This window comes from Salvelinus alpinus, chromosome 18, assembly GCF_045679555.1.
Source record: "Salvelinus alpinus chromosome 18, SLU_Salpinus.1, whole genome shotgun sequence".
In the NCBI taxonomy this organism is placed as follows: domain Eukaryota; kingdom Metazoa; phylum Chordata; class Actinopteri; order Salmoniformes; family Salmonidae; genus Salvelinus; species Salvelinus alpinus.
The window spans coordinates 38,995,146-39,016,599 of NC_092103.1; the positions used below are offsets into that span (position 1 = coordinate 38,995,146).

Sequence of the window (21,454 nt, forward strand, 5' to 3'; positions counted from 1 at the left end):
CCCAGGATCACTTCCCTCTAGACCCCCCACCCCCCACCAAGGCTCACTTCCCTTTAGACTCACGACCCCCCACCAAGACTCACTTCCCTCTAGACCCCCCACCAAGACCCAGGATCACTTCCCTCTAGACCCCCCCACCCCCCACCAAGACTCACTTCCCTCTAGACCCCCCACCCCGACCCAGGATCACTTCCCTCTAGACCCCCCACCCCCCACCAAGACCCAGGGTTACTTCCCTCTAGACTCACCAACCCCCACCAAGACTCACTTAACCTCTAGACCCCCCACCAAGACCCAGGATCACTTCCCTCTAGACCCCCCACCCCCCACCAAGACCCAGGGTTACTTCCCTCTAGACTCACCACCCCCACCAAGACCCAGGATCACTTCCCTCTAGACTCACCACCCCCACCAAGACTCACTTCCCTCTAGACCCCCCACCCCCCACCAAGACCCAGGATCACTTCCCTCTAGACCCCCCAACAAGACCCAGGGTCACTTCCCTCTAGACTCACCCACCCCCACCAAGACCCAGGTTCACTTCCCTCTAGACCCCCCACCCCCCACCAAGACCCAGGGTCACTTCCCTCTAAGCTCACCACCCCCCACCAAGACCCAGGCCGTCCGCGAATCATGCGCTATTTACTTAACTAGGCAAGTCAGTTAAAAACAAAATCTTATTTACAATGACGGCCTACACCGGCCAACGCTGGGCAAATTTTGTGCCGCCCCTATGGGACTCCCAATCACGTCCGATTGTGATACAGCCTGGATTCTAACCAGGGTATCTGTAGTGACACCTCTAGCACTAAGATGCAGTGCCTTAGACCACTGCGCCACTCGGGAGCCCATTGGTGGTCAACAGAGGATGACTTGGTAGAAAGTAGGGTGATGTTGCATTCAGTATGTGTTGGAGAGAATGTTTGAGATAGTGAGTGAGTGGGTGTGTATGAACAGAGAACACGGCCTGACTTCTGCCCACAGAGAATGTGAAAAGCCACTTGTGAAGGTACAGTCACTACTCAGATTTAAGAGTCCATAGGACCCTCTGTAATGCTTGTCCTGTCCTAACCTGTCCTGCCCGAACCGGTCCTGTTCTGTACTGTTCCCTAACCTGTCCTGTCCTAACCAGTCCTAACCCATCCTTTCCTAACATCTCCTGTCCTAACATGTCCCATCCTAACCTGCCCTGTCCTAATCTGTCCTGTTCTAACATGTTCTGTCCTGTTCTGTCCTGTCCTAACCTGTCCTGTCCTGTAGCTCCACTTTTTCCAATGCTACTTGGCTGTCTCTCTCCCTTTGCTTTTTCTCTGCTATGATGATGCAGAATATCCAACTATAGAATAGTAACAACTGACTTAAAAACAACATGTATAATGCATTATGATGCCCCCCCCGAACACACAATTCTCTGTTGTATTAATTGCTCCTGTAAGTCGCTGGATAAGAGCGTTTGCTAAATGACTAAAATCTAAAAATCCAAGGTTAATGGTGCCGACACTGTACCTTGTGGTACGCCGGGCATATAGGAAACTCTCTCTCTCTCTCAAGCGCACGCACGCACACGCACACACACAAAGGGGTCTCACCTGAGGATGCAGTAGCAGCTGTGGGCCCCCGAGGAGAGGCGGCAGAAGCCGAAGCGCTGCTTGCTCTCGATGTCCGTCAGAACAAAGGTGAAGTTCTGGCCCACTTGGCTCACCGACAGACTGCATCAGACAGAGAGGATGGGAAGCAATCAATCAAACAAATTTATCCATAAAGCAGTTTTTACATCAAAAGTCCTTTCAACAGTAATCTGGCCTAGAAAGAAGGGGAGGTAGAGAGAGAGAAGGAATTCGAGCAGGAGGAGAGAACGAAAGAGAACGCTTCTCGTTTTACACAAAGTCGTGCCCTTTAAAGTTCTTTCTGTATAAAGGTGTCGTTATTATTGCTAGTGTTATCATCATTATCAGTATTAGCATCGTAGGTAGAGTACCTAGGGGCAACAGTCCATTTAGGAGGGTTGCTGGCTGAAAGCGTCCGCATAGTAGGTTAGGTTTGCTCCTAGCAGAACTCGGCTAGGTGGAGTTGAATGTCTGTGCCTTGCATACTCCCTTAAATATTAGCTTGAATAACTAGAAAGAAGCGGCGATATTACTGTTTGTCTTCCTTGAGACGTCGAGACATAGAGTGCATTCGGAAAGTATTCAGACCCCTTGACTTTTTTCACATTTTATTACGTTACAGTCTTATTCTCAAATGGATCTAATATTTTTTTCCCTCATCAATCTACACACAATACCCCATAATGGCAAAGCGAAAAGAGGTTTTTAGACATTTTGACTAATTTATAAAAAATGTCAAACAGAAATACCTTATTTACATAAGTATTCAGACCCTTTGCCACACTTAATTGAAGAATCCCTAATGTTGACCGACCAATCACTGACGAAGGGGCGTTGATTTCGGCTACCAAAAATATGTGTGCTCAAACAGCCAAAACAGACCCTGCCAAATACAAAAACGTTACAAAATTTTGTTGTAGTCATTGTGTGCTAGGAATATGGGACCAAATACTACACTATTGACTACTTTATTTATAAGTATCTTTAGGGATGTCAATAATTTTGACCCCTAACTTTTTGAGAAAAAACGCATTACAAAACCTCTTTCTCTGAGCAATTGTATTAGTATAAAATAATTACATTTCCCAAATGTTTTTTTGCATACATATAGCTCAGTATTTAAATTATTTACTTTATACATTCATTATTACACATCTTTATCAAGGGTGTCAATAATTTTGTGCGCCACTGTATATGCGCAAACTGTTTCCCACTGGGAAGCATACGGTAAGCTTGACTGTGTGCGCCACCCTATAGTAGTGAATGGCTGTGTGGATATGTGGGTGGCTGTGTGGATGGCTGTGTGGATGTGTGGCATGGCCAGTAGCCGGGGTGACAAGAATGCCCTGAGTCGGCGTGTCACATGGCTAACTATAGAAGCCTAGCGGGCAGCCTCTCTCTCTCTCTCTCTCTCTCTCTCGTGTGACAAGAGGTCGGAATAATGGGCTGTGTGTGCGTGTGCGTGCGTGTGTGTGCGTGTGTGTGTTAAGATGATAGTGAAGCTACTTCTGACCCATGGATTTCTCAACATGAGCAAGTAGAGCCAGTGTCAAGAGAAAGAGACGGACGCGGGAGGAAATGTCAAACAGCTTCACACACACACACAGTTTTCCTCCCACTCGCTGCCTCCCTGCCTTCTCCTCCATGGTATGTGTCACTCCTGTTGATATTGACTGGAGTGACTGCGGTCACCATGCGTGTGATTCCTCATCTCTCCTGTAGATGGCGATAGCACTCAGGGACTTCACTAGCACCAGAGTAGTGTTCTCTCTCTAATGATGCAGGTTGTAGCATATTGTGTGGAGACTGTGCATGTGTAAGAGGTGAGAACATTCAGTTTCCAAGTAACCAAACCATCTCTCTTGTTGTAGGTGTGATAACTGTCAAGCTAAGGAATAGGACAAGCTAGTGTGTAGCTGTGGAGTTAAAGCTGCAATATGTAACTTTTTGGGTGACCCAACCAAATTCAATGAGTTATAGATTTCATTCTTATTGAAAGCAAGTCTAAGAAGTTGTAGATAAGTTCTACGTGCGCTTTTCTATGCTTCCCGGTCTTGAGTTTTGTTTTTGCATCTTTTACTTTGGGTTTTGTACACCAGCTTCAAACTGTTGAAAATACAATATTTTGTGGTTATTCAAAATATATTTCACTGCGGTTCAGATGGTACAATGATTCTCTACACTATACCTGATATTTTGGCACATAAACAGAAATGAGGAAAACTATTAGAATTTTAGCAACCAGGAAATGGTGGAGCGATTTCTGCATAGTGTACCTTTAAGTCACATACTGTATGTGTTGTCAGTCTGAGACACAAATTAACTATAGTATAATTTAGTGTTAGTTTACTGCGACAAATTCTAAAATGTATTTTTGTACTGGGGGGGGGGGGGGGGGGGGGGGGGGGGCATTTGATAGGCCATAATAAAATAGTTAAAAGTAGCTCCCTCTCAACCAAGTGGGGGACAGGAGAGAGCTCGGGCCTAGCCACCAGCTGGGTTTGGTAAATCACACTCTGAAGAGACACATTACTTCCCTAGAGGGGTGGTGTGTGTGTGTGTTATGGGGGTCTAGGACCTTAAACTCTCCAAAAAGCTTCCGGAGAACACGGCTGCCGGCTGTGCGGCATTACAAACGACGAGAGGGGAGGGAGTGTGTGTGTGTGTTATAACAAACGTACCTGTCCACACTGAAGGGGAAGCAGAACTTGGGGACTGTCTGAAGAGTTTCCTGTTGGGGGAGAGAGAGAGAGAACAGAGAGGGAGAGAAGAGAGAGAGAGAGAGCGAGAGAGAACATTTATACATCTAAAGGAGCCTATAAATCTAAGTATTAACTGCGCCACACCATATAACAGTGCATGGCCTGGAGAAATCAGAGACAGATGAGGGCAGAGGGCAGAGAAGGAGGTGAAGGAAAATATCTATTAAGGTGTAAAGGGGGACAAAGAAAGGAGGGAGAGAAGGAGAAATAGAGGAAGGAGAGAGAGGAAGTAGAGGAGAGAAAGAAGGAGAGATAGAGGAAGTAGAGGAGAGAGAGACATTGACAGGGGGAGCGGGTCAATCAAAGACAATTGTACCGGCGAGGATAAAAAAAAAATGGAAGAGTGGGGAAAAAGAAAAGAACACAATGGCAACAAATGAAGCCGGCGGTGGTGTGGTGGGAGTTTGGTTGAGGAGGTGGGTAGGGAGGGGTGTGTGTGTCTGAGCAGTGTTAACAGGGCCCTGGGGGGGGGGGGGGAGCTGCCCCAACATATGGGCAACAGTGAAAGGGGAGCGAGCGGCAGGATCCAAGGGGACCAGCGGGGAACGGGTAGAGGGGGGTGGGTGGGGGATACTAGGGAGGCCAGGGGAATCACAGATCAGCATGGGGCAAGAGGTGAGGGGGAGAGGGGATAGAAGGCTGGCAGGCAGGGGCTTTGCCTGGCCACCTCTCTCTCTCTCTCAGCTGTGTCCCTCCAACACAGGGAGTCGGGGACCCCTGGATTAGGGCCCTGGGACTATGGGGAAACTAACAAAGACAGACAGAGGGGGAGGGAGAGAGAAGTGAGAGGAAGAGAAAGAAGGAATAGCGAGCGGACAGAGCAAAAAAAGGAAAAAGAGAGAGAGAGAAATAGTGGTGGAGTGAGAAAGAGCTATGTGATAGAGCAAGAAGTGAGGGGGAAAAATAGGGAAAATTAAAGGTGGAGGGGTACAACGAGAGAAAGAGAGGTGCAGGGAGGGAGAGAGAGAGGAAGAGAGATGGGAAGAAAGCAAGAAAGTGGAGAGAAAGAGAGAGAATGAGTAACACAGGGGCCCAGGAGAGCTCAGACTAGCAACTAGGCCGGACAACAACAGAGCAGGCTGGGGCCTGGGTTTTTGGTAGACAGAGGAGAGAGTCATACCCAGCCAGGGCGCTCTCTGACCGTGCTCATTTTGTTTAAGTCTTAGTTTTAACATGTCTTTTAGTCTTAGTTATATTTTAGCCATTTCATCCTTCTTTAGTTTTAGTTATTCAGTCAACTAAAACTCTGGAGAATTGTTGTCTAGATTTAGTCACAGCCATTTTAGTCACATAATACTGAGTGCATTTTTTTCTATTAAATAATGAATATTTAGGCTACCTCTAACTTCCATCATGTGCACATTCAGATAGCGTTGTCCAACTAGGCCTACTATCTCCTGGTATACCTTAGCTGGCAACATTGCGGCAGATTGTAACCAATGCCGGCCGTAAATAAGCATATACGCTATAAAGCATTGGCTACAGATTAAACAATTTACAGCTCAGATTTTCTCCCCATCATAACCCTCAAGGAGGTAAATAACAGAGGTTTCCTTGAAAACGGGATAATTTGAGCTTTACAAAAATGCCTGAAGTATTACTGTACTCATAATAGTAAACATTTCTCATAGGAAAAAAGCAACTGTGGAGCGAGAGCGGCAACAGATGAATGAATAAAAGTTCACACTGGAAAATAGAGTTTCTGATGTGATCAAAGAAAAAAGAACCTACATGAAAGTAAGAGAGAGAGTAAACATTGTTTCTAGTTGAGGTTATTTAGAGGTCCAGTGTCCTGCCTTCGCATCAGTACAAAAGATTGACGAGTGACTGAAGTGACCTCCTGGGAGCTGTGTGGGAGAGCTGCCCAGAAAAGCTCAATCAGACCATGCAACTGAAAGATGTCCATTCTGCCAATGAGAGGATTGCATGAAATATTCTGCATGCATGCTTCTGATTGGACAACATGGATAAAAAGGTTCACGTGAAATTAAAATATAAAGTAATTTGTAAGATAGTTTTTTCCCAGGGCATGTCGTCTTGTTATCGTCATAGTTTTAGCATGGAAAAATAGGTTGTTGACGAGTATTATTCGTCATAGTTATTGTTGACGAAATTAACACCGCTCCCTGGTGGGCTACCACAGCCGTGTTGAGGCCCTGGCGGAACCAGATGGAGGGACAAACAAGAGTGCCAGGCAGCAGAGAGCTTCAAGCCTGTAGTCCCCCAAGACCTCCACCCCCGGGTGGACAACCAATTACTGACTCAGCTCACTGATCGCCATGGCAGCAGATGAGGGTGAGTCGGTGGCACCTGGTTGGTGAGGCCTTAGCTACCATGATGCTTTGGGGCCGCCATGGGACGCGGTGGGCAGGTGGTGGTTCAGGTGTGGTGAAAAACAAGTGAAAGGTGAGAGGAGCGAGGTGTGATATAATAAAAAAGACTGGAGTTCACATTGGTGCGGCTGGCTACCGGGTTAAGCGAGCAGTGTGTCAAGATGCAGTGCAGCTTGGCAGGGTCTTGTTGTTTTGGAGGACGCACGGCTCTCGACCTTCGCCTCTCCCGAGTCCGTAGGGGAGTTGCAGCGATGGGACAAGACTGTAACTACCAATTGGATATCACCAAATTGGGGAGGAAAAAGGGGTAAAAAGTACAAAAAATAATAATAATTCAAGAGAGGGAGGCACAGGCACTGATGTAACTATGTCACCATGACAACAGCACACATATAGCATGCACATTCACACACATGCATTAAACACACACACACATCTGTTATGAAACTGAGGAAGTTAAATAATAACACACCATTTTTAGTCAGTAAAACTGACCTCCAACTCTTATTCACTAGACCTCTCTACTAGTATTAGCCAAGCCGTAAACTGTCATGATCCCTCTCAAAAGATTAGGCCAAACGACTTGACACAAACCGCAAACCTTCTACAGGCTAGCTGAGGAGACAGCTTTGTGACAGTTTATAAGGGTTTGAATCAAGTGTTTTCCCTTGGCTTGAATTCCCTGCTCTGAAAACAAGTTGACGTTTATTGTCATGAGTCTTGTCCTGGAGGCAGAACTAAGCATTTTCCTCTTAGATAGGCCGGCTGCAAAGTCAAAATTGGCTACATTGTAAAAATAGCTTTTTGGTCTTAATTTAAGGTTAGGGTTAGGCATTAGGGTTAGCAGTGTGGTTAAATGTTAGGGTTAAGGTTAGGTTTAAAATCAGATTTCATGACTTTGTGACTGTGCCAGCTAGTGACCACTGAATAGCTGCCTCCAAAACAAGATTTGTGACAAGAAACGCGAACCTGCGGTCTGAAAGGGCAAAGCTAGTCTGATGGTTACTGACTCACTCCTATGACTAACATGGGCTTATGAAGCTGGCCGGTTCCATTTAGCAACAAACAGTTCCAGTCAGGGCCTGAGTCATGGCCTGAACCCACAAACCCCTCAGGAAACATGAGACTGAACCCACACACCCCTCAGGAAACATGAGACTGAACCCACACACCCCTCAGGAAATATGAGACTGAACCCACACACCCCTCAGGAAACATGAGACTGAACCCACACACCCCTCAGGGAATATGAGACTGAACCCACACACCCCTCAGGAAACATGAGACTGAATCCACACACCCCTCAGGAAACATGAGACTGAATCCACACACCCCTCAGGAAATATGAGACTGAACCCACACACCCCTCAGGAAACATGAGACTGAACCCACACACCCCTCAGGGAATATGAGACTGAATCCACACACCCCTCAGGGAATATGAGACTGAACCCACACACCCCTCAGGGAATATGAGACTGAACCCACACACCCCTCAGGGAATATGAGACTGAACCCACACACCCCTCAGGAAACATGAGACTGAACCCACACACCCCTCAGGGAATATGAGACTGAACCCACACACCCCTCAGGGAATATGAGACTGAACCCACACACCCCTCAGGAAACATGAGACTGAACCCACACACCCCTCAGGGAATATGAGACTGAACCCACACACCCCTCAGGAAACATGAGACTAAACTAGGCTTGGGCGATATACCGTTTATACCGGGTTTTTCGAAATACAAACGGTATGATACCCACACACCCCTCATGTTCTATTCTCATCTTCATTTCAATTGATTTAAGCTCTTCTGACTCCCTTTCATTTCCCCAAGCCTGGCTAATACAAGACTCCCAACAGAAACACAATACAGAAAACTCCAGGTGCTTTACCCTGTCAATACCATTCCCAACTCCAGGGGCTTTACTCTGTCAATACCATTCCCAACTCCAGGGGCTTTACTCTGTCAATACCATTCCCAACACCAGGGGCTTTACACTGTCAATACCATTCCCAATACCAGGGGCTTTAACCTGTCAATACCATTCCCAACTCCAGGGGCATTGCACTGTCAATACCATTCCCAACACCTGGGGCTTTACCCTGTCAATACCATTCCCAGCTCTAGGTGCTTTACCCTGTCAATACCATTCCCAGCTCTAGGTGCTTTACCCTGTCAATACCATTCCCAACTCCAGGGGCTTTACCCTGTCAATACCATTCCCAACACCTGGGGCTTTACCCTGTCAATACCATTCCCAACACCTGGGGCTTTACCCTGTCAATACCATTCCCAACTCCAGGTGCTTTACCCTGTCAATACCATTCCCAACTCCAGGGGCTTTACCCTGTCAATACCATTCCCAACACCAGGGGCTTTACCCTGTCAATACCATTTCTAATTAATCATTGTAATAATGATTCAACAGCTGAGAGTTATGGGGGGGTTGCACCTGCACCATCTCCACCCCTCTACTTCAGATCCGTCTGTCATTCCACTCCTCCTATCTACTGGGATGGGGAGGCGCCGATCACTCGTTCTCACCAGAGAATGGGGTTTAGTTATTTAATTTCCCATAAAACTAATTGCATTTAAAGAAATATGTCAAAATGGATTTAATCTTACTATAAGTCAAAGTCTTCTAAGGATTGGTCTTAGTGCAGTTCCCCTGTACATGACAAACACCTGCCTATGGCAGGAAATGTTGTTGTTTTTGACATTTGAAAGGGATAAATGATGTGTTTATTTATGATGTGACTGGGAGGGGAGTCAGAATGGAAGGATGAGGCCAAGCACTCCGCTTACTTTTTGAATGTGTATTACATGCATACAAAACTGAGACACACACTCAGGTAAAAACTAGAAACACATGCAAATACAGTATGTATATTAAATGAAGTAGTGCATTACATAGCCTCCTAATAAAACAACAAGGATTTAAAACACTTGCAAACAGCACACTAGAACAGCACACTAGAAAAGGCTGAGACATCTACGCCCTCACAAAACAACAAACTAAAGATGAAAACATACAGCAGAGAAACTTATAAACCAATAAAACTTCTGTCATTTTAAGTGGTATCATACACAATTCTAATAGTCACTAGACTATGTAGTAGTAGTATTAATAGCAGAAGTAGCCAAGCACTTGCATAGGAAAGCATCTATTAGAATTCGTCACTCAGAATGATGCAGAGAAGCTATTTCACAGAAATGATGGGGTTGTTCGTTTTAACAAGTGCATATGTCGTCATATGTCCGGAGAGCAATAATCATCCATCATTATTTAGGCACAGGGACGGCTTAGCCATTCAGCCCCAGGAATAGGAAACAGATTTCGAAGGGGGGGAGGTGGATGGAGGGATGTAGTGTGTGTGTGTGCCCTGTCCCCGAGTGCAAGTTGTCGTGCGATTTGCCTTATTGCCCCCCCCCCCCACTAAACCCCTGTGGACTACACCTTAGTTTTAATTGCTGTAACTTCCCCCACCCCCCAGCCCTCTCTTGCCCAACCTCATAACAGCTATACTGGTGGGATAGTGGTGTGTGTGTGTGTGTGTGTGTGTGTGTGTGTGTGTGTGTGTGTGTGGTTGGTTGTCGGAGCTGGGCTCTGTGCTACCCTGACACTTCCTGCCTCCCTGGCTGGGACTCGCCACACCTGGGGCCTCCCCTTCCCAGAGACTCCAACCTGGCAACCCAACCCCCCTCCATCTCTGAACTCCAACCCGGCAACCCAACCCCCCTTCCATCTCTGAGCTCCAACCATCCAACCCTCCTTTTCACTCAGTACATCAAACCCATCTGACATACTGCCTCGCAGCACTTATTCTCCAGACCCTGCCTGCTAACATCAATGGGGCCAGAGGGGTTGTGGGGAGTGGAGCGATGGTAGCTCATAGGGGCTTGGTGGACTTACCTCCAGCCTCGATGGGCTCAGTTTGGCCACAGATAATTGGGCCCAGGAACGGTTCCCTGACAAGACGGTCACATTCTCACACAGGCATGTAGGGGCACACACACACCCACAATGTTCACACACACACACACACACACATGCACACACAAACACACTCGACCACACATTTTTACTTCCCCAAACTAAATGAGATGGAGGGGGGCCGGATGGATGAAGGGGAGACGGACACTACACACACACCAGTACGCCAATCAACAGGACAATCTCCTGTGTCTCCGAGTCTCTATTCCCTTCAGCACTTCACAGGGTCTCCTTCCACTGCACAACTCCCAATCACTCACTGCCCTCACAGGGTCTCCTCCCACTGCACACCTCCCAATCACTCACTGCCCTCACAGGGTCTCCTTCCACTGCACACCTCCCAATCCCTCACTGCCCTCACAGGGTCTTCTTCCACTACACACCTCCAAATCACTCACTGCCCTCACAGGGTGTCCTTCCACCGCACACCTCCCAATCACTCACTGCCCTCACAGGGTCTCCTTCCACTGCACAACTCCCAATCACTCACTGCCCTCACAGGGTCTCCTTCCACTGCACACCTCCCAATCACTCACTTCCCTCACAGGGTCTCCTTCCACCGCACACCTCCCAATCACTCACTGCCCTCACAGGGTCTCCTTCCACTGCACAACTCCCAATCACTCACTGCCCTCACAGGGTCTCCTTCCACTGCACACCTCCCAATCACTCACTGCCCTCACAGGGTCTCCTTCCACTGCACACCTCCCAATCACTCACTGCCCTCACAGGGTCTCCTTCCACCGCACACCTCCCAATCACTCACTGCCCTCACAGGGTCTCCTTCCACTGCACACCTCCCAATTACTCACTGCCCTCACAGAGTCTTTACGCACGTATTCAAGTTCCAACAATAATAAAACCTCAGTAGCAACAAAATGTGGCCACCACATAAAAAGAGAAAACGCTGCAGTATGAAATGTTGATCTTGTTGTTTTTTAAAAAGCGATAATAGCAAATGTACACACACAGTTTATTAAGTACACCCATCTAGTATCGGGTCGGACCCCCGCTTTGCCTCCAGAACATACTGAATTCTTTGAGGGGATGTAAATGTTGCTCAATTGGTATTGTGTGTATTCATGTGTATTGCTAGATATTACTGCACTGTTGGAGCTAGGAGCACAATATTTTAGCTACACCCGCAATAACATCTGCTAAATGTGTATGCGACCAACACAATTTGATTTTATTTTGATCAAGGGACCTAACGTGTGCCATGAAAACATTCCCTACACCATTGCACCACTGCCACCAGCCTGTACCATTGACACCAGGCAGGATGGGGCCATGGACTCATGCTGCTTACACCAAATCCTGACTCTACCATCAGCAGGACGCAACTATCGTGAGTGAAAAGCCCAGGAGGCTGGACATTTCTGAGATACTGGAACCGGCGCGCACTGGCACCGACGATCATACCACGCTCAAAGTCGCTTAGGTAACTGAATGTCTCGATGCCTGTCTGCCTGTTTTATATAGCAAGCCACGGCCAAGTGACCACTCCAGTAATTATAAAGTGTGTGTGTCTGTGTGTGTGTGTGTGTGTGTGTGCGTGCGTGCGTGCGTGCGTGCGTGCGTGCGGGGACATTTCAATGAGATAGAGAGCATTTCTATGAGACATCCGCAGTCGACTCATGAAATGCTTTAATAAAAGGCAGCCATATTGCTACTTCATTAGGAGGAGGACGGTGCTGTGCAAACAGAGCAGAGCGCCGAGGCCCCTCATTAGCTGTAATACCACAGGCAGCACTCTCATTTGTCTCAATGAGACCCCTTTTATACAGTTATGGATTTTAAATTACTACCAGCGCAGCCACTCTGCAAAAAGGCACGGTGTCAGCACTTCACCCCACAGTGTGGACAGATGACATGAAAAATAATGAAAAAAATGATGAAAAGGGAAGACAGAAATCAAACAACGACAACAAACAAAACAACAAGTCATTAGCTGGGACACCGTGTTCGCGGATGGATGAAGCGCAACCTCGTTGTTATTTTTCTGGCGTTCTCCAAATGTCTCCAAAAGTCAGTGCCTTTAGGAGATAGAGACAGGAAAATAGCAGTGTACTCTGGAGAATTGCACGTCACAAGGAGAACGTCAACTTGAGTAAAATTTCTATTGCAATTGTTCAGGTTTTATTGCAATGGGCCCTGAAGTGAACTAGGCTTTCTGGGGCTATGAAGCTGAAGTCCTGACTCCTCCAATTATCCCATCACTTTCACAGTCGCCTTCAAAGTAGATTCAATTATATTAACTAGAAGATACCCAACTAGATATAACTAGATTAACATATGATTTAATATAGAGGGTTGCCAGGTGACCTACGATGCCTCCTGGCGGCCATGTTGGAAGACCAATAAATCAATTCTTTCGACAACAACAGCTAAGTGGCTACTCCAAGCTGCATGATAACAATGCCTAAAACTACTTGATTAATTACCATGGTCTATTTCTGTGCCGTATTTGGATGCTCTAACAAGGCAGGAAAGACAACTGATAAAAAAAGATACCTTTTTCCCCGTCAAGACCTGAACCCAGACAGTTGTCAGTACAGGGTCTGCTCCGATCATTTCATCAATGGTAAGTCTAATTTCAAGTTTAGTTTAGCTGTTATGCCACCCAGATGTTAACAACAATATTAAGTTGGCCAACATTAGAGCTAGATAGCTTGTAGTCTAGCTATCTAGCATGCGTCTCTCTCATAGGCGGCGAGTGAGTTTGAAGTTTGGGGGAAGCTACACTATACAGTGCCTTCGGACAGTATTCAGACTTTTTCCACATTTTCTTAGGTTACAGCCTTATTATAAAATGTATTAAATTGTTTTATTTTCTCATCAATCTCCAGAGATGTTCGATCGGGTTCAAGTCCAGGCTCTGGCTGGGCCAATCAAGGACATTGAGAGACTTGTCCCAAAGCCACTCCTGTGTTGTCTTGGCTATGTGCTTAGGGTCGTTCTCCTGTTGGAAGGTGAACCTTCGCCCCAGTCTGAGCTAGTCTCCCAGTCCCTGCAGCTGAAAAACATCCCCACAGCATGATGCTGTTTCTCATGTTCTGAGAGTCCTTTAGCGTTTTGGCAAACTCCAAGCGGGCTGTCATGTGCCTTTTACTGAGGAGTGGCTTCCATCTGCCCACGCTAAAGGCCTAATTGGTGGACTGCTGCAGAGATGGTTGTCCATCCGGAAGGTTCTCCCATTTCCACAGAAGAACTCTAGAGCTCTGTCAGAGTGACCATCGGGTTCTTGGACCAAGGCCCTTCTCCCCCGATTGCTCAGTTTGGCCGGGCGGACAGCTCTAGGAAGTCTTGGTGGTTCCAATCAATAATTAATTTAAGAATGATGGAGGCCACTGTGTTATTGGGGAGCTTCAATGTTGCATAAATGTTTTGGTACCCTTCCCCAGTTCTGTGCCTCGACACAATCCTGTCTCGGAGCTCTACGGACAATTCCTTCGACCTCATGGCTTGGTTTTTGCTCTGACAAGCACGGTCAACTGTGGGACCTTATATAGACAGGTGTGTGCCTTTCCAAATCATGTACAATCAATTGAATTGACCACAGGTGGACTTCAATCAAGTTGTAGAAACATCTCAAGGATAATCAGGAAACAGGATGCATCTGAGCTAAATTTCGAGTCTCATAGCAAAGGGTCTGAATAATCACGTAAATAAGGTATACGCTTTTTGTTTTTAATACATTTGCAAAAATTTCTAAAAACCTGTTTTCACGTTGTCATTATGAGGTATTGTGTATAGATTGCTGAGGAATTATTTAAATCATTTTAGAATAAGGCTGTAACGTAATGTGGAAAAAGTCTGAATAATTTCCGAAGGCACTGTATATACAAAAGTATGTGGACACCCCTTCAAATTTGTGTATTTCGGCTATAACAACCACACCCATTGCTGACAGGTGTATAAAATAGAGCACACAGCCATGCAATCTCCTTAGACAAACATTGTCAGTAGAATGGCCTTACTGAAGAGCTCAGTGGCATTTAACGTGGCACAGTCATAGAATGCCACGTTTCCAACAAGTCAGTACGTCAAATTTCTGCCCTGCTAGAGCTGCCCCGGTCAACTGTAAGGGCTGTTATTGTGATGTGGAAACATCTAGGAGCAACAGTGGCTCAGCCGCGAAGTGGTAGGCCCCTCAAGCTCACAGAACGGGACCGCCGAGTGCTGAAGACCATAACAAATAGTTTGTTCTTGGTTGCAACACTCACTACAGAGTTCCTCTGGAAGCAACGTCAGCACAAGAACTGTTCGTCAGAAGCTTCATGAAATGGGTATCCATGGCCGAGCAGATGCACATAAGCCTAAGATCACCATGCGCAAGGCCAAGTGTCGGCTGGAGTGGTGTAGAGCTCGCCGCCATTGGACTCTGGAGCAGTGGAAACATGTTCTCTGGAGTGATGAATCACACTTCACCATCTGGCAGTCTGACGGACTAATCTGGGTTTGGCGGATGCCAAAAGAACACTAACTGCCCGAATCCATAATACCAACTGCAAAGTTTGGTGGAGGAGGAATAATGGTCTGGGGCTGTTTTTCATAGTTCGGGCTAGAACCCTTAGATCCAGTGAAGGGAAATCTTAACGCGACAGCATACAATGACATTCCAGACGATTCTGTGCTTCCAACATTGTGGCAAAGGTTTGGGGAAGGCCCTTTCCTGTTTCAGCATGACAATGGCCCTGTGCACAAAGTAAGGTCCATACAGAAATTGATTGTCGAGATCGGTGTGGAAGAACTTGACTGGCCTGCACAGAGCCCTGACCTCAACCCCATCGAACACTTTTGGGATTAATTAAAACGCAGACTGCGAGCCAGGCTTAAGTGCCCGACCTCACTAATACTCGTGGCTGAATGGAAGCAGGTCCCCGCAGCAATGTTCCAACATCTAGTGGAAAGCCTTCCCAGAAGAGTGGAGGATGTTATAGCCGCAAAGGGGGAACTAATTCCATATTAATGCCCATGGGTATTGGAAAGAGATATTCGACGAGCAGGTGTCCACATACTTTTGGTCATGTAGTGTATTTTTTTCACCATAAAAATGCACCTTTACAATAAACATGCATGCATCTATTATCGCATTTGCAGACTAATGTAAGCCTACTAAACTCAGCAAAAAAAGAAACATCCCTTTTCAGGACCCTTTTTTTCAAAGATAATTCGTAAAAATCCAAATAATTTCACAGATCTTCATTGTAAAGGGTTTAAACACTGTTTCCCATGCTTGTTCAATGAACCATAAACAACTAATGAACATGCACCTGTGGAACGGTAGTTAAGACACTAACAGCTTACAGACGGTAGGCAATTAAGGTCACAGTTATGATAACTTAGGACACTAAAAGAGGCCTTTCTACTGACTCTGAAAAACACCAAAAGAAAGATGCCCAGGATCCCTGCTCATCTGCGTGAACAATTAGGCATGCTGCAAGGAGGCATGAGGACTGCAGATGTGCCAAGGCAATATATTGCAATGTCCGTACTGTGAGACACCTAAGACAGCACTACAGGGAGACAGGACGTACAGCTGATCATCTTCTCAGTGGCAGACCACTTTTAACAACACCTGCACAGGATCGGTAAATCCGAACATCACACCTGCGGGACAGGTACAGGATGGCAACAACAACTGCCCGAGTTACACCAGGAACGCACAATCCTTCCATCAGTGCTCAGACTGTCCGCAATAGGCTGAGAAAGGCAGGTCCTCACCAGACATCACCGGCAACAACGTCGCCTATGGGCACAAACCCACCGTCGCTGGACCAGACAGGACTGGCAAAAAGTGCTCTTCACTGACGGGTCGCGGTTTTGTCTCACCAGGGGTGATGGTCGGATTCACGTTTATCGTCGAAGGAATGAGCGTTACACCGAGGCCTGTACTCTGGAGCGGGATCAATTTGGAGGTGGAGGGTCCGTCATGGTCTGGGGCGGTGTGTCACAGCATCATTGGACTGAGCTTGTTGTCATTGCAGGCAATCTCAACGCTGTGCGTTATAGGGAAGACATCCTCCTCCCTAATGTGGTACCCTTCCTGCAGGCTCATCCTGACATGCCCCTCCAGCATGACAATGCCACTAGCCATACTGCTCGTTCTGTGCGTGATTTCCTGCAAGACAGGAATGTCAGTGTTCTGCCATGGCCAGCGAAGAGGATCTCAATCCCATTGAGCACATCTGGGACCTGTTGGATCGGATGGTGAGGGCTAGGGCCATTCCCCCCAGAAATCTCCAGGAACTTGCAGGTGCCTTGGGGGAAGAGTGGGGTAACATCTCACAGCAAGAACTGGCAAATCTGGTGTAGTCCCTGAGGAGGAGACGCACTGCAGTACTTAATGCAGCTGGTGGCCACACCAGATACTGACTGTTACTTTTGATTTTGACCCCCCCTTTGCTCAGGGACACATTATTCAATTTCTGTTAGTGACATGTCTATGGAACTTGTTCAGTTTATGTCTCAGTTGTTGAATATTGTTATGTTCACACAAATATTTACACATGTTAAGTTTGCTGAAAATAAACGCAGTTGACAGTGAGAGGACATTTCTTTTTTTGCTGAGGTTATTTCTAATGTGATGAGTAGATTGGATAGTGATAATTTAGGCTATAAATATAACTCAGTCTAATCACTGTGTATGGCTGACTGCATAGTGGCATAGTAAATATGGACATAGCATAGTGGATATGCTATATCAGAGACGTTTCTTCTCTTTTCTTTGCGTGGGAAAAATGTGGCCTTTTATAAACAGATCAATAAAAACGACCTTGTCTTGAATGCAACCATGTAATCTAGGCCTACGAAAAGGGAAGACACAAATTGCACAATATGATGTGCATATAGCTTGAAAGAGGATATTATTTCCCCAAAACACCTTCCAGTGGCACCCAGTGATAATTTGTTGAGAAAATGTATGGGCATTACAATATAGGACAAAGGCCTCAATGGAATAGAGGCAATTCCATGCATGATTTTGTTTTACTTTAAAATGTATGCCAAACAAAGACCATTGATATAAACATTTTGCAAGCAAATCCATGCACAAGGACTACTTTTAACAATTTCCACTGATAATTCTACAAAACACATTTACTGGAAAAACTGCAGATACAAAGTTTGGTAACAGAATTTCAGTAAAATACCCCTCAGTTTTATTCTACTGTAGGTTCACCAGCTGACCTCTATCAAGACACCCATGTCAACTGGATTCACACTGTGAAGATGAGCAACGCTGCAGCATCATCAGTTTCTATTTTCACTACTTTGTCCTTTTCCAGATATTAAAGGAGACATTCCTCAGTTAGACAAAATGGTTGTCATATACTCTCCCTTGGTCAATCTGAATGATTCTGTTGTGCCATTTGAGTAGAGAGCCCCGTCACCTTGCCGTCATGACGAAAGTGCCCCCTTAAATTGAATCGTGTAGCAATAACTTCTGATTAAAACCTTTTTTTTCCTTCAATTTTCGCCTAAAATGACATACCCAAATCTAACTGCCGGTAGCTCAGGACCTGAAGCAAGGACATGCATATTATTGATACCATTTGAAAGGAAACACTTTGAAGTTTGTGGAAATTTGAAATTAATGTAGAAGAATATAACACATTAGATCTGGTAAAAGATAATACAAACAAAAAAACATGCGTTTTTTGTTTTTTTTGTTCCATCTTTGAAATGCAAGAGAAAGGCCATACATTCAGATAGAAGTCTAGGTGTAATTTAGATTTTGGCCACCGGATGGCAGCAGTGTGTGCAATGTTTCAGACTTATCCAGTGAAGAATTACATTACTGTACAATATGTTGTATCAAGTCTGCCAGGAGTTTGCCCAAATGTGTTAAATTGGTCAATTGATACATTTTCAAGTACATAACTATAGAAAACATACAAAAATCCTATGGTAATAAAAAATGAAAGCTTACACACTCCCAGGAATGTCATACATTTTTTTATAGCTTTTTTAACTAGGCAAGTCAATTAGGAACAAATTCTTACTTACAATGACGGCCTAGGAACAGTGGGTTAAAGGCCTTGTTCAGGGGCAGAATAACAGATGCTTACCTTGTCACCTCGGGGATTTGATCTAGCAACCTTTTGGTAACTGGTCCAACGGTCTAACCACTAGGCTACCTGCCACCCCATACATTATGGATCATTAGCTAAAACACTAACTTTCACACATCTAGATGGCCGGGCTGGGTGGGTATGGGGCTAGAGATAGCAGAGAGGTCAAACTGTAGACCCCAGTTCCTACATTTGAACATATACATTTATTTTATTAAACACAACTATGCTACATTTTATCTCTCGGACCCTCAGGATGACAAATTAGAGCAAGATTACTGAAGTACATTATTTACCTTCAAAGGTGAATGTATCAAACCAGTTGCCGTGATAACATTTTTGTTGTTGTGCACTCTCCTCAAACAATAGCATGGTATTTATTCACTGTAATAGCTACAGTTAATTGGACACTGCAGTTAGATTAACAATAAATTAAGCTTTCTGCCCATATAAAACATGTCTATGTCCTGGAAAGTTGGCTGCTGTATACAATGTCATACTAGTCACATTAGCAACAACCGTCCTGGTTTAGGAACACCCATCCCGTAGAGGTTAAACAGAAACAAAGTTTCACAGTAATATATTTATCTACAAATGTATGAATATATAAAATGTAATTTGGAACAACATGTAAAATACTATTGTTTATGATATTCTAAACATATTATACTTGAATAATAGGCTATGTTGTTATATGGGTAAAAAAATTAAGTATTTTGTGTTCATTGCTGCTTTCCCTTGCCCCATTGAATAAAATGTATTTCCTATAATCTAACTATTTTTATTTTATTTTACAACTTAAACACATTTAGCATAGACAATGTAATTGTTATGGTAGTCTTAGGCAAACCATCTTCCTTATCACAGTGGCACCTCCAAGTGCCACTCAGACCTTTTGGGAGAAGAGTACCTGGCATTGAACTTGGCAGTAGTAGTTGTATGTTTTAAGCTAAGGATCCCATCATTTCCTGCTTCCAGACATCATAAGGGTTGGATTTGCACTAAACAATTTGATGTCAGCACAAGGCATGTACAACATCTGGTATAATGATTAGCCTCATACACACTAACTGACCAGATGAATCCAGGTGAAAGCTATGATCCCTTATTGATGTCACTTGGTAAATCAACTTCAATCAGTGTAGATGAAGGGGAGGAGACAGGTTAAATAAGGATTTTTAAGCCTTGAGACAAGTAAGACATGGATTGTGTGTGCCATTCAGAGGTTGAATGAGCAAAACAAAAAAACTAGAATCAGGTGTTAGTGCTGGGCTGGAACAGAAGCCTGCATACCCAGCAGGGTTGGCCTGCTCCAGTTGTAATAGGTTTATACATTATGTATGACTTTTAACTGTATTTTGTTTACAACATTTTCCTAACATAGGTACACCCACAGTATACAAGGATGACCCCTTATTCTATTGGGACATGAATTTGGACCTCTTCATCTGCAGACAGGGTATTTCACAGCTCTCTGTATCCGAGGACAGAAAACATCACAATGAAACGGGCTGCATTCTACTCAAATTGGACAGCACTGTTATATCAGCATCATGTTGTTATATCTCTCTGTCCTCATAGTTTTCCTCGCTAGGGACTGGAGAATCTTTTCATTATGGCCTCCCACAAAGGTACCGGTCTTATCCAGAGTAGCCGACTCTCTCCCCTTCTCTGACAGCTGGAGCTGCTAATCCTTTCACTCGGACTCCTGAGTGGTGCAGCGGTTTAAGGCACTGCATCTCAGTGCTTGAGAAGTCACTACAGACACCCTGGTTCGAATCCAACATGTATCACAACTGGCCGTCATTGGGAGTCCCATAAGGCGGCGCACAATTGGCTCAGCGTCATCCATGTTTGGCCGGTGTAGGCCGTCATTGTAAATAAGAATTTGTTCTTAACTGACTTGCCTAGTTAAATAAAGGTTACATTTAAAATATATATATTTTTCTTTTCATAGAAAATTTCATGCCATGGTTATTAGCTAGCTAGCTACATACTGTATGCATTTAGAGTTTGCATTTTTTATGTATAATGATACATACATCAAGAGCTAGCAAGCTAAAATTAAGTTAGCTAGCTGTAGCTGGAGATATCTATTTCACTTAGCTATACTATACAGTATGTAAAGTTAGCTAGCGAGCTAACAATACGTTAGGAGCTCATTTTAGTTAGCCTACACATTAATGCTACTGTTACTGTAGAAAGCTAGCTAGCTAATTATACATAGTTTTTATATAATTTTCAAAATATATTTACTTACTTGAATAGGTTATCCTACTGCCTTTCTAAGGACCTATTTTTAAGGTCCTTAGAAAAACAAAACAAACATTTTGATGGTAGCAAAACGAAGCCAGCGATGTGGACTGGTTGTGGATGTGGAGGATACACAGGGCAACAAAGGTCCAACAGACTGACTCTGGTCTTCCAACATGGCTCCTGGTGTGGTTGCTAGGTGATGTGACGCAACTGCAACCTCTCTATATGTACACATTTAGCCAATCCAGAGGGGTTAAACAACAAGCAATCATTGAGCGTTTCTTTTTTTCTCTTTTATTGTCTGTTTTGAATCCATTCATCCTGACAGAGGCGAGAGGAAGGAGAAAGGGGGATGAACGACTGGAGGGGATGAAGGGAAGCTGAGGAGAAGGGAAGCTGAGGAGTGGCAATGGGCC

At 45.1% G+C, this 21,454-nt stretch overlaps 1 protein-coding gene across 5 annotated transcripts in view; it reads right to left on the reverse strand.

Moving 5' to 3' along the window:
* The window catches only part of dennd1a (DENN/MADD domain containing 1A), a 152,760-nt gene that overhangs the window by 84,898 nt on the left and 46,408 nt on the right, over positions 1 to 21,454 (reverse strand). For all 5 annotated transcript variants that reach the window (XM_071351864.1, XM_071351866.1, XM_071351863.1 and 2 more), the window contains exons 4-5: positions 4,289 to 4,338; positions 1,590 to 1,709 (exon numbers count right to left, since the gene is read on the reverse strand). In XM_071351864.1, the coding sequence (XP_071207965.1) occupies positions 1,590 to 1,709; positions 4,289 to 4,338 (170 nt within the window). The remainder of the gene's footprint in view (positions 1 to 1,589; positions 1,710 to 4,288; positions 4,339 to 21,454) is intronic.